We start from the raw sequence: 18,123 nt of genomic DNA, 5'->3' as shown, positions 1-18,123 counted from the left end.
TCCCTGACACTCACCACCTCCCTTTCAGTTTCTCACACTACCCTTCCCACTCATTCATGTCTCTTCCATTTCACTCACTCAACATCCACACCACTTTCCCCTTCCTTCCCATGCCTCCCTTTCTGTGCCTTCCCTTACTCCCCTATTACTCCCCACTCCCATTCACAGCAGCGCGAGGCCTCAGCGAGCACAGCATTAAAACTTGCCACTGCTCCAACTCCCTTGCTCAAGTGTCATGCATCATCAAGGGCGATGATTTGGTCTTTGATGTCGGGCAGGCAGGTTGGAGCATCGGTGGGCCACACATAGTGGAGAGTGTCCAAGTGATAGGTGGGCCTGAATAAAAACCTGTTAGGGCCAGATTTGGCCCGCGGGCTATTGTTTGCCCACCACTGTCCTAGTATATAGTATACTTTCCTAACATAAGTATGATTTTTAGAGCCATCAATGGGGAAGGTACAGCCTGTCTCACTAATTTGTTAATGTCATACACTCCATCAAATTTACTTTCTGGGGCTAAATTGTTGCTAACTATACCATCTGTCAAGCAGCCTCCTTTACACGAAATTTGGCATGGAGCCTTTTATGATGTAGGATCCGTTGTGTGGAACTCTTTGCCGTCAGAGCTCCAGCCAACAACTTACTGTGCCCAGTTATTTCTTGAAGCTTCCTCTTAAGGGTAGTTCTACAGTCATGTAGCACAGGGGATTGACAAAGACATCAGCCATAGGTTAGAGTATTTGGGATTGTCTCTCTTATTTAGGTTGTTTGTATTTAAAATAATTGTGTATATGTTTTTATGTAATCCGTCTGGCACAGATGGACTTCTATAGATAGAATATAAGTACTTCAAATAAATCTAAAAGCTGAATTTTAAAAAGTTGCAAGTGTAAAAATCAGCATATGTGCGTGCAAATAGGGATATCCTTGTGTATATGCTATTTTAGAAACCTACAACATACACGCGTAAGGTGCGGTCTAGGAGCGTTCCCTTCTGAGGCCAACATTTACGTGAGAAAGTTGCTATTTTATAAGAAATGTACCTGGGTAGATTTGGTAGCTTTCTTGCCTAAATGTTAGTCCTGCTCTATATCTGAAGTGATCATAAATGTCTTAAAAATGTAATACTGACTAGGTGTGTGGGGGGGATGGGGAATCTTGATAAACTAGGGGGAGTCGAGGCTGAAGAGCCAGGAAGATCTCAATGACCTGTAAATGGATTGGGCAAACTGGTAGGCTGGTAATACTGGTAATTTCATCGCTGCGCACTTTAGAAAATCTCTTGATTTACATGCGTAAAACTCGACTTACGGGGGATAGATCGTATAAATTACATGTGTAAATCTCCATGCATATATTTTTAAAGTTAGAAGTAAAAATACTTGTGTATAGTAGTTGTGCGACACTTAGCCGGAGCAACTGTGGGCCAAACTAACGGGCCGATACAGTAAAATCGCAGGAGAGTGGGCGAGCGCCCACTCTCCCAGCGCGCTCACAGGCCACTCTCCTGTGCACGTGATGCAGTATTTTAATTTATTTAAATTAGGCCCGGCGGTAAAAAGAGGCGCTAGGGACACTAGTGTGTCCCTAGCGCCTCTTTTTTGACGGAAGCGGTGGCTGTCAGCGGGTTTGACAGCTGACGCTCAATTTTGCCGGCCTGGGTTCTCGAGCCCGCTGACAGCCACGGGTTCAGAAACCGGACGCCGGCAAAATTGAGCGTCCGGTTTTCTACCCGCCAGCCGCAGGCCCATTAAAATTTTTTTTTTATTTTTTACTTTTTAAACTTTCGGGACCTCCGACTTAATATCGCCATGATATTAAGGTCAGAGGGTGCACAGAAAAGCAGTTTTTACTGCTTTTCTGTGCACTTTCCTTTGGGTAGGTACTAATTTCTGAAAGTAAAATGTGCAGCTTGGCTGCACATTTTGCTTTCTGAATCGCACGGGAATATCTAATAGGACCATCAACATGCATTTGCATGTTGCGGGCACTATTAGGTTCGGGGGGGTTGGACGCGCGAACAAATGCCGGCTAACGGTGCGCACTGTACTGTATCGGCCTGTAAAAGGAGCAATTACGAAAGCAACTAATAAAAGTAAACAAAAGCAAGAGAAATAAGAAACCTATCTGGATCTTAAAGGAGGTGGCTGACAAAATAAAAGCAAATATAAAGGATCCCAAAGGAAGGAACACAAAGAAGAATATCTGGCGAAACTGAGAGAAACGAAGAAAGTAATCAAGAAAGCAAAAAGTCCGACTGAAGAAAGGATTGCCAAAGAAGTTAAGAAAGGTGACATTTTTCAGATACTTCAAAGAAAGGTTCGAAGTGGTATAGTGAAATTGAAAGGTGAAAAGGATCAATGTGTGGAGAGAGACGAAGAAATGGCAGAAATATTAAACAAATGCTTCAGTTCTGTGTTCACTAAAGAAGACCCTGGAGAAGGACTGTTACTAGTTAACAAGAAAATGGAGGAAGTTTGAATAGACAAAACTCTGTTTATAGAAGAGAATGTATGGGAAGAGCTAGGAAACTGAAAGTGGACAAAGCCATGGGGCCGGGTGAGGTTCATCCCAGGATACTGAGGGAGCTCAGAGATGTGCTGGCGGCTCCGCTGCATGACCTGTTCAATAGATCCCTGGAAACGGGAGTGGTGGCGAGAGATTGGAGAAGAGCGGTGGTGGTCCCGCTTCACAAGACTGGGAGCAGAGAGGAGGCTGGAAACTACAGGCCGGTCAGCCTCACCTTAGTGGTGGGAAAAGTAATGGAGACTCTGCTGAAGGAAAGGAGAGTGAACCATCTACAGTCAGGAGGATTCCTGAACCCGAGGCAGCATGGATTCACCAGAGGAAGGTCCTGTCAGACAAATCTGATTGCCTTTTTTTGATTGGGTAACTAAGGAATTGGTTTGAGGAAAAGTGCTCGATGTGACCTACTTGGATTTCAGCAAAGCTTTTGATACGGTCCCACATAGGAGGCTTGTGAATCTATGAATATTTTTATGTAAACAGTTATGATCTTGTGAACTTCACAAGGAATGACGATATACAAAACATTTAAATAAATAAAATGAGAAGCTTCGGAGTGAGGGCCAAGGTGGTGGCCTCTATTACAAACTGGTTGACGGATAGAAGACAGCGTGTGATGGTAAAAGGAGCCTACTCTGAAGGGAGAGAGCAGTGTTAAGCAGAGAGCCGCAAGGATCTGTGTATGGGACCAGTCCTGTTCAATTTCTTTGTGAGCAACATTGTGGAAGAGATAGAAGGTAAAGTTTGTTTTTTGCGGACGACACTAAGATCTGCAACAGAGTGGACATGCAGGAAGGAGCAGAGAGAATGAGACGGGATTTAAGGAAGCTTGAAGAGTGGTCAAAGATATGGCAGCTGGGATTCAATGCCAAGAAGTGCAGTCATGCATGTGGGGTGCGGTAATCCAAATGAGCTGTACGCCTTGGGGGATGAAGGGCTGTTGTGCATGGAGCAAGAGAGGGACTTTGGGGTGATAGTGTCTGTGATCTGAAGATGGTGAAGCAATGTGACAGGGCGATAGCTAAAGCCAGAAGGATGCTGGGCTGCATAGAGAGAGGAATAACCAGTAACAAAAAGGAGGTGATAATCCCCTTGTACAGGTCCTTGGTGAGGCCTCACCTGGAGTACTGCGTTCAGTTCTGGAGACCTTATCTCAAAAAGGATATAGACAGGATGGAGGCGGTTCAGAGAAGGGCGACCAAAATGATGGGGGGGGGGGGGGGTATCCATCAAATTACTTATGAGGAGGGGTTGAAAGACCTAAATATGTAAACCCTGGAGGAGAAGAGGTGCAGGTGATTAAATGATACAGATACCTGAAAGGTTTAACTTTTCCCATTGGAAAGAAATCAGTAGAACTAGGGGTCACAAATGAAACTCCAAGGAGAACGACTCAGAACCAACGTCAGGAAATATTTCTTCATGGAGAGGGGGGTGGATGCCTGGAACGCCCTTCCAGAGGAAGTGGTAAAGACAAAAACGTTGAAAGATTTCAAAGGAGCATGGGATAAACACTGTGGATCCCTGAAGGCTAGAGGACGGGAATAAAGATGAGAGTGCATGGGGATAACTTGCTGGTGTGGAGGTTACTACCCTTCACCAATAAATCTTCATACTCTTGATGCAACTCCATCACTGCTCTCTACTTTAATGGCAGGGGGAAAAGGGGAATTAGATTCAGACAGCAACCAACAAGGACATTGGATTTTATGGTCTGGGAAAACAAATAGTTATTAAGAAGAAAACCATATCGACTGAAATGCCACTATTACAAAATTAATGACCAAACCCTCATATGTGAGCAGATATATGGAAGTGACAATGCATTATCTTATATTCACTTATTCAGGTAATTTCTTCAATACCAAAGTGATGTAATATAATCATAGAGTTTGTCATCAATTTTTAGATTTTTTTTTGAAAATATTAAACTTTTTTTAGAAATTTTTTAAAGTTCAATTTAACACCTCAAGGTAACAAATAAGACACTTATCCTTGAAGTTGTGCAGCGGAGGAAAAATTTCCAATGCCCTGCCTCGTTTGCCCTCATTCACCAGACACGGCACATGTTTCGTATGAAAACTTCGTCAGGGGCTCAAGAGCAAATATCTCTAGAAAATGAGAAAACATAATTGAAATACAAAACAGAATCAATCATTATGAAACTGTTCTTAACTGCATTACATACGTGTCTTTATGCGTTTAACTTTTCCAAAAAGCCGCATTAAGGCTAGGCGTTTCTTAATAGCTGTTCTATTTCTACCACAATTTTTCCAGTTTTTGTGTTGCAATTTGGGAAAACAAATAAGCATGGGGGTAGCTTGCTGGTATGGCGGTTACTACCCTTAACCAACATGCCTGATACTTTGGATACATGTCCAACATTGCTCTCTGCTTCAATGGCAAGAGGTAACAGGGAATTGGACTCAGACAGTAATCAACAAGGGCCCTGACTTTGACGGTTTGGGAAGCTTAGTAAGGGGGTGACTTGTATGGCACAGCAGATGCGACTGTAAGCTTCCTGGGAAGACTGCATGAACCGTTGGGTCCTTTGCTGCCGTCATTTTCTTTGTTTCTGTGTTTCTGAGTCTGAAAAGTGCTGCTTATCTGGCTAGATAAGATGGATGGATAAGTCTCAAATAGAGCTACTTATCCAGATAAGTAATACTATTTAAGACTTATCCAGCTATCCTAGGCCTAGATTCATCAAAATGCTGTAAGTAATAAATCAGAAACATGGCGCGTTAGCATCCTGCGATAAAAAGGACGTGGTTAGGGAAATTACTGATATACTGCATTTTCCTTCTTACTCCAAGTTATTTATTTCCTTGTTACATGTAACTGCTACATGTTACATGTAACTGATATACTTCATTTTCCTTCTTACTCCAAGTTATTTATTTCCTTGTTACATGTAACTGCTTTTCTGCACGATTGTTCAAATTGTAAAGTTTATTATAATTGCACCCCTGTTTCTTGTGAACCAGCATGATGGGACTACCGTCTTGAATGTTGGTATATAAAAAAACTTAAATAAATAAATAAAAATAAATATACTGCATCGTGTATGTAAGTTTCGCAACTCGTAATACTCTATCGCATCACATGACACTTTCACATCACAAATCATTTAATGTCTGGCGCATTATTTTCTCTGTTTATACATACCAGCTTCTTCCAGCTGCCCCTTTGACAGTGTGTCAGGCATCGAGGAGAGGAGTTTGTTGGTTGGAGTATAAGAGTTTTTTTGTGATTATCTGAGTGAGTAGTCCAATTTTTGTGTTTTTCATCTACTTTCCTGAACCTTTTGTTTCTTGTGTTTATCTGTGTGTGGAAGTTTTTGTTAGTTTGTCTTGTTTGTTAGTTTGTCCCTTTTTGTATAGAGGTGAGGAGGAGTAAGGAGATGGAGAGGATGAGCATGGAAGGTGTGGGGAGAGGAGTAGGGAAGGAGTAAGATTAGGGACAGGAATAGAGATAGGGAGAAGGAATAGGAGGAGGGAGAAGGGGCTAGGCAGGTAGTGTGGCAGGAGAAGGAGAGCAGGGTAGGGCTAGACAGAGATGGCGAGGGGGGTGGAGTTGGCAGGGCAAGTGTAGGGGGGAAGAGGAAGGGAGAGGAACGGGGAGTAGAAGTGAGAGTGAGGAAAGTGACACCTCTCTGGAAGTGGAAGTGGCAACCCAATCCTCTGGTAGCCAGGCAGCAAGTCTGCCTTGTCTTCGCGCCTACAAGTTCAGTGTCAAGGACAACTAGCTGCTCATCCCTGGGGTCCTTGAAAATTACAACCAGCTGTCTGGAAACTGGGCACTGAAGGCATCCAGGGCAGCCAAGGATCACATATGGTGCATCATCGTCCAGACCATATCTTGGCACAGCAGAATCAAGAGGACCAAACAGCAGGTGACCCACTGCTACTGGAACGTCAAGGCACAGTTCAAAAACAAGGTGGCATGCCAGAGCAAATATCTGTGCCAGACGGGAGAAGGAACCCCTTGCCCAATCCTGATGCCAATGGAGGAGCTCCTGATTCAACAGCTGGGAACGGATGTGTTCGAGGGGATGGACAAGGCCCTGGACATGACGCAAGCCGGGGCTGGGAAGTTCACATCACCTCTAAATGTCAAGTCTGCTACAGATTTCCCCATTTTTTTGGCATAAGATGCTCTCATTGATGCAAAGTGCGCATCTTATGCCAAACAGTACATGTGCACTTCTTAGTCTTTATTCTTATGTCGTCTTCTTTGTTTCCACAGCTCTCGCCCAGGAAACCCAAGGTGGTTGCTGTTGTTGGGGCTTGAGGTACTGCTGACTGTTGCGCCAAAACTGGCCTGCCTGGGCTGGTAGACTGATGTGCCTGGGTGTCTGCTGCATCCTGCTGGCAATGTGGCATGCTGGAGGCAGGTGGTGACTAGCCAACCTGCTCCCAGTGTAGGGATGTCCCCTCTATGAAGCACGAGAGCGTAAGGCTCGTGTTGAGGGGTAAGGGTGTTGCGAGAGGAGCCAGTATTTGGCCTCTCCTCCTCGTCTTCTTCACTCCCCTGCATCTGTGCATACAGTTGCAGTGAAAGGTGGGCTGTACTGCTGGTCCCTGGGGCTTCACAGCTGGGGCAGGTGGTTTCCTGGGCGAGTGCTGTTGAAACAAAGAAGAAGACATAAGTATCAATACTAAGAAGTACACATGTATTGTTTGGCATAAGATGCGCACTTTGCATCAATCAATGTGAGCATCTTCTATGAAAATATGTGGACATCTGCAGCAGACATGACATTTACAGGTGAGATGAACAAACCAGCCCTGGCTTCTGTGGTGTCCAGGTGCTCGTCTGGTCCTAGCAGTTTGATCAGGCACAGCTCCATCGGGGTCAGGACTATGGGGCAAGGGGCTCTTCCCCTCATCTGGTCCAGATACTTATTGTGGCTCACCACATTGGTCTTCAGCTGGGCCTTGATGTCATGGTAGCAGTGGGCCACCTGTTCCCTGGTCCTCTTTATCCCACTGCGCCATATCTGGCCCTTAGCTATCCTGGACATCTTTGCTGCATAGTTCCCAAAACAGCATGCTGTAGGTTTGAGAACTCCTGTGATGAGCATCGAATGTGAACTTGTGCGCATGATGATGAGGCCAACCTGCTGCCAGGAGAACAGAGTGCCAGTTCTGTTTCCAGAGAGGTGGCACTTTCCTCGCTCTCGCTCCTCTTCCCCCTCGTGCACCTGCCCTGGAACTCCCTTCCCTCTGTTTATCCTTACACTGCTCTCCTCCGCCCCAGACTCACCTGCCTATCCTTCTGTCCTCCCCTATCCCTATCCCCCCCCCCCCCCTCCCCCCTCCTCCTCTCTTCTCTCCCCACGTCTTCCGCGGTTCCATTCCTTTCCACCACTCCTCCACCACCACCACTCCTCTACCACACACAAAGGTGGTAACTTTTAAACAGCCGCGCAGGTGTACATATTGCACATGGCGGCTTGCACGAATGACCGGGGCTATTTTATAGTGTGATACGAAAAGGAGTGTGTGCTACTAAGTATGAGGGACCTATCCAATAAAGAAATTCCAGAAGCCCTGCTTACTGCGGGTGGAAGAATTAGGGGCTAGAAACAGTACGGTATATGTTTGACTGGCATCATGCCACGAAAGGAATATTGCCAGCTGAAGGAACTTTTGAAAAGCTGTAACATTTAAAAGATGTTTTACTGTTAGAAGGTTCCCATACAATCTCCACATTAGTTCCAGCTCCTGCATTACAGGGGAAAAGGTGTCTATTATGGTGCAGGATATCTTAGATGACCCCGCATACCAAGCTAATTTATATGATTAACTCTAACTACAAACATTTAGAAAAATGGGGGTGTGATACATCTGGTATCAGTAGGATATGACATTTTATTTAATAAACTACTTTAGCATAAAGTAGTATATGTATATATTCAATGCTAAAGTAGTATATGTGTATATATATATTTTTTTTCTACAACTTGTTTAATTAAATAACTCTTATCTTTAGCCTTTTTTCCACAACTCACTCCTTCTGTTACACTTACTTTCACCTTCAAATAACTTACAATAGCATACACATGTATATGTGCGAACGATTATAAAAACAGCCCTATGCACATTCATGTGTACGAAATTTTGTACAGACATGTACTTGTGCATGCAAATGCTGGCTGACCCACATAAGTGGGGGGATTTTATTCAGTATGCATGCCAACACAACTACCATTTTCCCCAGTCCGTTCCCAGTTCGCCCAGATAAAGGCACTCTGCTTCCTAACCACCCTAATTAACCTTCCTCCCTTTTACTCTAATAGCCCTGACCCTTCAAACCCAGCTGACTAGCCCTGATTTTTTTTCTTTTAAAACGTACATGACTGCCATAGCAGAAGTAAAGTTATGAGCGCAGTTGTGCACATAAATAATTATGCTCAATTTCAAGTGACCTTCCCAGAACGTCCATGTTTCACCCATGCTCTGCCCAGACCACGCCCCTTTTGAGCTTTTTGGTTTGTGCACATACTTGGTGCTTCTTAAAATCTGCGCCGCACGCTCTGGCCTGAGACATGCACATATCTCCCGGCTTTGGTTGCACACAGGGCTTTTAAAATTCATCTTTAAAACTTACACACATAGATAAAGATAAGAGACAAAGATAAAGGTAAACAAATGAGAATACTAAACAGGACAGCTCACTTAGAATTGCAAAGAACCTCTGCTATCCTCCAATCAGCTGAGAACTCACCTCCTCTCTTCCCTATGCCTGACACACCCTCAGAGAGGAAGCTGCAGGACGCTGGTATATATAAACAAGGAAAAAATATGTAAAATGACATATGACGCGCTAATGTGTTGCACAGCACGATACTTTGTCATGCAATGGGATACATTTTTGCGAGTTGTGCAACTTATGTACACAGTGTGGTAGATCAGAAATTTGCCTAACCATGCCCATTTTTTTATCACGGATGCTGAAGTGCCAAATTCTGCTTTATTATAGCATTTTGATGAATCTAGGACTTAGTGAATCAGGCCAGAAAGAATTTGTGAAGAAGCTTGCCATGGAGGCAAAAACTAATAACAAAGCAAAAATCCCTTAAGGGAGTCCCTTGGATTACTAGATGACCAAGGTGTAAAAGAGGTACGAAATGGCAGGAAAACTGAATTAATCTTTTTGTCTTGGTCTTTACTGATGAAGATGTTAGGGCTGATATCCACATCAAAACATTCTTGGATGGTGATGATTCTGAGCATCTAAGCAATCTCTGTAGTAATGGAAGGTGCAGTGGATCAAATTGTCAAACTTATGTGTGACAAATCACCAGGCCCATATGGTATCCACCCTAAAATCTTGAAAGTACTCAAACATGAAATTCCAGACCTACTCCTAGTAATCTGTAACCTACCATTTTTAAAACAGCCACAGTTCTTGTTGACTGAAAGGTGACCGATATTATAACACCATTTTTAAAAAGGGTTGCATGTAGGAAATTATAGACCAGTGAGACCTGATGTCAGTGAGGGGCAAAATGGTAGAACCTATTCTTAAAAACAAAATTACTGGCTATACAGGCCAAGATGGCATTGTGAGGAGCTCTGTATTGTATAGATGTTTTACCTCTTTTCTTTTCTGGTCTGACAATGTGTGAAGCGTAAGGGGAAGTTGCAGATTGTTCCCTCTACTATCCCTCAGCCATCCCCGATGCATCAAGCTGTGATTCCAGAGTTCTTTCTCTCATCCCCTTTGTCATCAAGAGAAGGCCTTGTCCTTGCTGTGTCTAAAGGAGCAGAATAGCAACCAGAGACATTTGGGAGGAAGACTCTCATGAGTCCAAACGACAAGATCCCTTCCTTCCCCAGAGGTTTTAGCGATGGTTGTCATCAGTCCTTGCTAAGGTTTCCACCAGTCACGGTTTGGAAAGCCAGCGCAATGGGGGCCTTGATGACTGAAGGAACATCGTTGCCAGACTCTGACGGATGGAGTCCGCAGCCAGAAGCATGAGGGAGACACAGAATGCAGCCTTGAGGGAGGGGTAGCGTGGGGCCTGAGTTCTCTGGTAAGAACAGTTTCTCCAGTGCCCGAGTTTCTTTCCATTCAGTGCCCAGGTTTGTCTGCGGAGGCTCCGGTTAGAAGGCCTTTACACCAAGCTCTCCCCCATCATCTTAGATAGTATCTGGATTATCTATCCTCGATGGAGCTACCTTGTCCTCTTTGACTCTTTCCGTTAATAATATGAATAGTAGGATGCCAACCCAAGAAATCTCTGTTTTAGCCCACTCTCAGCAGATTACAAATTTGAATCAAAAGACTGAGACATTATCTGATGTTCAATTAATGCTTTTTCAAGATAAGCTTGTGATCCACCATAGAACTGAAAATTTAGAAAATTCTATCAAGATGTTAAATATAAGTTCTAAATGTTCCAGTGGTTTCCATGATTACTCCAGCAGAACTATTCAAATCCTCTATGTGCGATAACTTTGGTATCTCACAAGGAGCTAAGCCCTGTATCAGGAAGGCTTTTAAACTTCCTGATAATAGGAGGACAGAGGCTGAAGTGGCTGGTCAGGTACCATCTTACAGAAGATTTCTTCCGTTAAGATGGGTATGTCAGCCATTTTGGAATCTATGGTGGTAGATGAATCACATAGGGCCACTCTTTTAGTGACATTTACCTCTAGGCAGGATCGTGACTTGGTTTGCCGATAGCTTTTTTGCTGCGCACAGGTTTTGTTTATGGGATACAAAGTTAAGATATTTCCTGATTTCTGTTGAGCTACCGAGGAACGTTGGAGAACATTTTTTGATCCTAGATCTCCTAGGGTTGTTGGGCTTTCTGGATCTTGAAATGTGGGTGGGTTGTGGGTCTGATCCTGCTCTGTATTTTGGGGATTTAAAGTCTTCCAAGAAGAGGTTTGTTTATTGTTTTGTCCTTGAATTCACCTTAGATTTTCTGGTCTCCCTCTTTTTTATTGTGGTCTATGTAAGTAATTGTTAGTTTTACTTAGCTTTTATTTTCTTTCTCTTTGTCATTGGATTGATTGCTGTTTTTTTTTCCTTTGACAGGAAAATTCTTCTGATAAATTTTGTGAACGTTCTAAATAAAAAGTTAAAAAATAATTATTGGCTATATAGATAGACGTTGCTTAATTGGGAAGAGGTTACATGGTTTTAGCAAAGGGAAGTCTTGCCTTACCAATCTATTAGATTTTTCGAAGGTGTAAATAAACATGTGGATAAAGGTGAACCAGTTGATACAGGAGTGGATTTTCAAAGTAGCATACAGTGTAGCAATTTTCAAAAGTCCATTTTCACACTTAAATTCAGCCCTATGGAGGAAATTTTCAAAGGAGTTACACATGTAAAAGTAGCAGTTTTCAAAAGTCCATTCACGCACGTATTTGAAAATTAGCTCCATAGCGTGTTTGGAGTTTTAGAAGGCATTTGACAAATTCCCTCATGAGAGTCACCTCAGGAAATTAAAAAAATTGTGGGATGGGACTCAGTGTCCTATTGAGGATTGGTAACTTGTTAAAAGATAGGAAACAGAGAGTAGGACTAAATAGCTTTCCAAATAGAGAGAGGTTATTCTTGGGGTGCTCAGGGTTCTGGACTGGGACTCGTAGGGTGTGGTCGGGCCTATTGGTTCTGTGGGAAGAGAATGATTTTCATGATTTTTGACCATGGAGAAGGGGTGGTGTGGGGTGGACCCAACCTTCGTACCCCAAGGTTTAAATAACGTTGGAGGGGTTTGGGGGAGGGAGAGAATAGGGCTGCAAGCTCTTTTCTTTCTTTCTTTTAACATTCTGCCAGTGCCTCTTGCCCAGATATGGTTTGAAGATATCTGGATAAGTAGCAAGTTATCTGGCCACACAAGGCCAGCTAACTAAAAATCCTAAACGGCTTTATTCAATCATAGCCAGTTAGGTATTTTTGTTATTCAGCTACCTGTAGCCAGATAATTTAGTGAAGATATGGGACAAGTTATCCGGCTGACATGTCTGCTAACCAGCCTACTGAATATGATCTCTTAATATCCTTGAGGACAATACAGTGAAATCCTGAGCTCAATGCCCAGTGACGGTCAAAAAAACAAATAGAAGAATGTTAGAAATGATCTGAAAAGAAATGGAGAATAAAATGTAGATTATCATGCCACATCTTGAGTGTTGTGTGCAGTTCTGCTCATCCCCTGGAAATAGAAAAGGTGCTAAGAAGGGTAACAAAAATGATAACGGGGATGGGACAACTCCCAGGTGATGAGTTAGGTTAGGGCTCTTCAGGTTGGAAAAGAGACAGCTGAGAGGAGATATGATAGAAGTTTATGAAATCAAGGATGGGAAGGAGTAGGTAAATAAAGATAATTATTTACCCTTTCAAATAATTCTACAATAAGGGGACATGCATTAAAACTAACAACCATCAGATTTAAAATAAATTATATAAAGTAATGTTTTACTCAACACACAAGCTGTGGAATCTGTTGTCAGAGGATGTGGTCAAGACAACTATTATAGCAGGGTTTAAAAAGGTTTGGACAAATTCCTGGAGGAAATAAAACATTAAGACCATAACATAGGATATTGGGCTTAATGGACCCTTGACTGACCCAGAATGGCAGTTTCTTGTTTCCAACAGTGGCCAATCCAGGTCACGAGTACGTAGCAGGATCCCAAATAGTATTTATTTATTTAGATTTTTATGTTCCGCTTTTTGGCACTTCAAAGCATACATCAAAGCAGATTACATTCAGGTACCATACGTATTTCCCTATCCCCACAGTAGCTTTCCCTAAATCTGTCTGGTTATTAATGGTTTATGAATTTTTCCTCCAGGAACTTGTCCAAACCTTTTTTTTTTTTAACCCAGCTATGCAAACTGCCTTTACCACATCCTCCAGCAATGAATTCCAGAGCTTAATTGTGTATTGAGTGAATGAATATTTTCTCTGATTTGTTTAAAATGTGCTACTTAGTAATTTCATGGAGCATCCCCTTGTCTTTTTATAGACCACCATCATATCTCCCCTTAGCCATGTCTTCTCCAAGCTGAGAAGCTCTAACTTCTTTAGTCTTTCCTCATATTGAAACCGTTCCATCCTCTTTATCATTTTGATCACCCTTCTCTTTATCTTTTCTAGTTCTGGTATATCTTTATCCAGTAGACTAGGAAAAGCCATTGTTATCCCTGGGAGTGAGTAGTAAGAAGTAGATCTGGTTTATGGGATTAGCCAGGTACTTGTGACTCAGACTGGCCACTGTCAGAAACAGGATGCTGGGCTTGATGGAACTTGGTCTGACCCAGTATAAGAACATAAGAACATAAGAAATTGCCATGCTGGGTCAGACCAAGGGTCCATCAAGCCCAGCATCCTGTTTCCAACAGAGGCCAAACCAGGCCACAAGAACCTGGCAATTACCCAAACACCTAGAAGATCCCATGCTACTGATGCAATTAATAGCAGTGACTATTCCCTAAGTAAACTTGATTAATAGCAGTTAATGGACTTCTCTTCCAAGAACTTATCCAAACCTTTTTTGAACCCAGCTACACTAACTGCACTAACCACATCCTCTGGCAACAAATTCCAGAGATTTATTGTGCGTTGAGTGAAAAAGAATTTTCTCCGATTAGTCTTAAATGTGCTACTTGCTAACTTCATGGAATGCCCCCTAGTCCTTTATTATTCGAAAGTGTAAATAACCGAGTCACATCTACTCGTTCAAGACCTCTCATGATCTTAAAGACCTCTTGATATCCCCCCTCCTTATATTCATATGTTCTTGCATAGCTGTTATGTAAACTTGAACAGCCAATGCAACACAGAAGATTATTAGTCCACTTGGTCTGCCCATTTGTAGATAAATCTTTTTTGTTTGTTTTCCACAGCACTGATCTCACGCCTGAAAACCCGCTTTGGGTTGGAGCCTGGTGGATTGGGTTCCTGGGAGCCGGATTTGCTGCAATTCTTGTCTCTGTTCCCATCTTGGGTTATCCTAAAATACTACCAGGTACATTATTATTATAACTGTATTTATTTATTTTTATTTATTTAACAGCTTTTCTATACTGACATTAGAATGCACATCATATCGGTTTACATCTCAACAGCAGGTGGAAAATACAATGAACAGGGGTGGGAGAGGGACAACAGTGGAAACTCAAGGGCAGGAGGCTCTAGGGGGAGCCTGAAAATTGATCTAGAGAAGTAACAATAACTCGAGAGGTTACATATTTACATATGCAAATAACTGTACATTATGAGGAAGGCAATGTATTCATCACTTTACCTTTCTTATTCTTTGTTTTTTAATAAGCTCTTGTGCACAAGCTGCTCAATGCTTCCTTGAAATTCAATATGAAAATAGCAAAACTATTTTATAATTTTGTTTTTTTAAATGATCCATAGAAATAAAGGTCAACACACAAGTTATATATGACAACTTTTTATTGCATTAACAATGTATTTTTGACTGGGGGTGAAGTAATTAGCTGTGGGTAGTCCAGCTAAGTTAATTGGATAAACTTATTTAGCTAACTTGTATTAGAAATTGAAAAGCACAAATACTAAGCTATCTAGAAGTTAGTCAGATAAGCTTGTTGGCTAACTTTATGACTACTCAAGTTATCTGGATAATTTAGTTGGACCACACTGGTTGGGTTGGGTGTCTTCCAAACGACAAGCAGGGCCGAAGTAGCCATGACATCTGAATGACGTAATCTGATGGCGCCAAAGAGACTCTTCTTGCCTGGCTCTTAGAGCTTTTTCTCTACTGAGCATATGCTGGCGTTCCCATACACGCGCGTTCCCTTCTAACCCTTCAGTCTTCTTTTGTCAAAGATTCTGGGGCAGATCTTTAAACCTGCGCGCGGGCGTAGATTTATTCGCGCAACCCAGCGCAAACAAATCTATGCCCGATTTTATAACATGCGCATGCTGCAGCGCGCATGTCATAAAATCCAGGGTCAACGCGCGCAAGGGAGTACACAATTGTGCAACTTGCACGCGCTGAGCCGCGCAACCTTCCTCCATTCCCTCCGAGGCCGCTCCGAAATCGAAGCGGCCTCCGAGGAAACTTTCCACCCACCCACCCCCCACCCCCAGTCCTATCTAAAACTCCCTCCTTACCTTTATCGGTAGAGGCAGGCGTAATTTGTGCACGGCGGCTGTTCTGGAGGCCTTGGTCCCGCCCACGGAACGCCCCTTTTTCGAAGCCCCGGGACATATGCGCGTCCCGGGGCTTGCGCGCGCCGCCGCACACAGGGGCAGCTTTTTGGGGGTTGCGTGCGTAACCCTTTGAAAATCTGCCCCTCTGTGCGTGCATGTACCCTCTCTCACTTTCTCTAATCCGTTTGGTACTTTATCCTGTCTTTTCATCTTTAATTTGCTTCGAGTTGCCTCACTGCCTTGACAGCCCCTCAACAGCACTTTTCAGTTCTACCAAAAAGGTTAGTTTAAAAAAAAAAAAGGTGTAAGGAATGCCAGATCCAAGAAGGCCACCTTCAGTGGCTTTAGTGATTGCATGTGTGGTCAAAAGATGTCCATCATTGAAGGCTATGATATTGTTACAAATGTCAGGGGCCTACTCATGACACAGCTAACTGCAATGACGGTGGCCATATGTCTCTAAGATCCCAAAACATGGAGAACTTTGCAGGTCGATAAAAAGTTGTTCCTCCTCGGAGCGGGGCCTTCTCAAACTCCTTCTGTACCAAGCTGAGCAGGAGCTCCAGAAGCAAAGCTTTCCCTTCTGTGGCACCAGTTACTGGATCCATTGCTCTATTAGAGACAAGCAGGGAGCAAAAATGCAGCAAATAAGAGACTTTGAGCCCTTCGCAGGCTCTATGGGGCTCATCAACACATAAGAAAAAGAAGCACTATGCGTCAGAGCCGGTGGCACAGAGGTGCTGCTGAAGTTGAGGCTGGGATCAGTTCCATTGATGCACCTGGCACCATTGATGCACTATGCCCCAGCGCTGTCGAAACACAAGCTTTCAGTGTCTTTGATGCACCATTCTATTCAGCCTCAGATCCATCAACTCCCTGCACTCCAGTGCAATCAGAGCACTGTTCCCCAGTCCCATCAGTGCACTTGATGGATTTGAATAAGGAAGAACCATTGAGGGGTTTGAGGATGATTCATTATCCATCTCAATGTCCTTATCTCATCCAATCTTCTCCAGCAACATATCCAATATACTTCATGCTGCCTCTGGTCTCCATGCATTCACCAGTCAGTTGACCCAGGAGGGGGCTTTTTCCTGGAGTCCATTAGGAGCTTCTCAAGAGGATAAACTGTTACTGGTTGTTAGTGTTCATGGTAGTTGTGGGTGGATCCTTGGGCCAGTGGCAGATAACCACACCCCTGGGGGAAGATCCCAAGAGGGACCAGCGGTCAGGCTCAGAGTTAGGAGACAAACACACACTAGTTCTTTTATTAGACAGTATACTGAACCACCGGAGGTGGCAGTAGTGAGCTGGAAGTGCCCGACTGGGCTGTAGTCCCTCAGATACTGGCCCAAAAAACAAAAAGGAAGTCGGTCAAATAAAGCCGTGAGGAAAGAAAACAAGGAGATGCCGAAAGTCCTTAAATGTTTATTAAAAAGCACTTTGAAAACATTGTCAATGCTGTCAACTTGATTTTGAAACATACACCATGTTTCGCCTTTTTTTCAAAAACTGAGAGCTGAACTTGCTGGTTATTTAAACCAGTATCAGCCTGACTGTAGGAGCGCTGTGATTACAGTCAAATTGGGTACAAAATACACATCATGTATTGGCAATGTTTTCAAAGTCGGGAAGTCCCTGATTTCCTGCTGCTGATACACACACATCATACCGTTATGAGCCTCGGAGCCCATCTGAAAGACAAAATCTCAAGCGCACAATTGTTTGAGCCCTAGAGCTAGTTTTACGGATCAATATGGAATAAGTACATCAACAAGACAATGGAAAACATGTCACTCTTCTGATTGTCATTTGAAATGAGCCCCTGAAGCAGCCCTTTGTTGGGCGAAACTCAGGCCTTGAGTCGGGCAATTGTGGATTAAGTGTTTTTTAATAAACATTTTTAAGGAATTTCGGCATCTCCTCATTTTCGTCCCTCAGATACTGGAACAGCTATCCTGGATACTGAGCTGTAGAGAAACTGAATATAGTGAGTAGGCAGGGTATGCAGAGTTCAGGAGCAGAACCTTGATGGCAACACTCACACAATAGTCTCTTAGAAGCAGCTCAGGAGCTGGAATGGATTAGGCCCTCGAGGAGCGAGTACCTGGTTCCAGGGAAAGCTCTGAGAGAGAGATGGTAACTCACTGGTGTTGTAGGCATGATGACTTCCTGGCCGAAGAGGTATTCAGTGGCAAGTCTGGGAACGTGGGCCCTCGAGGAGCGAGTACCGATTCCAGACTGCGATCTGAAAAGCAAAAGAGAAGCGAGGCTCCCGAGGAGTGAGTACCCCTGGTAAGTCTGAGGAGGCAGAGAAGCTAGGAGCATAACCTTAGCTAACTCCTTGCTAACTCGAATAGTTAGCGTTTTTAGAGACCTTAAATATCTGGTGCGGATGACGTCACCTCAGGGGGATGCCCCTGAGGTTTGCGCCATTGCTG

At 43.5% G+C, this 18,123-nt stretch overlaps 1 protein-coding gene across 1 annotated transcript in view; it reads left to right on the top strand.

The window, feature by feature from the left end:
- The window catches only part of SLCO4A1 (solute carrier organic anion transporter family member 4A1), a 127,429-nt gene that overhangs the window by 37,001 nt on the left and 72,305 nt on the right, over positions 1-18,123 (top strand). The window contains 1 exon segment of the mRNA XM_029612402.1: positions 14,404-14,525. Coding sequence (XP_029468262.1) covers positions 14,404-14,525 — 122 coding nt within the window.

Source organism: Rhinatrema bivittatum, chromosome 8 (assembly GCF_901001135.1).
Source record: "Rhinatrema bivittatum chromosome 8, aRhiBiv1.1, whole genome shotgun sequence".
Classification (NCBI taxonomy): domain Eukaryota; kingdom Metazoa; phylum Chordata; class Amphibia; order Gymnophiona; family Rhinatrematidae; genus Rhinatrema; species Rhinatrema bivittatum.
This window is presented reverse-complemented; position numbering and strand designations above follow the sequence as displayed.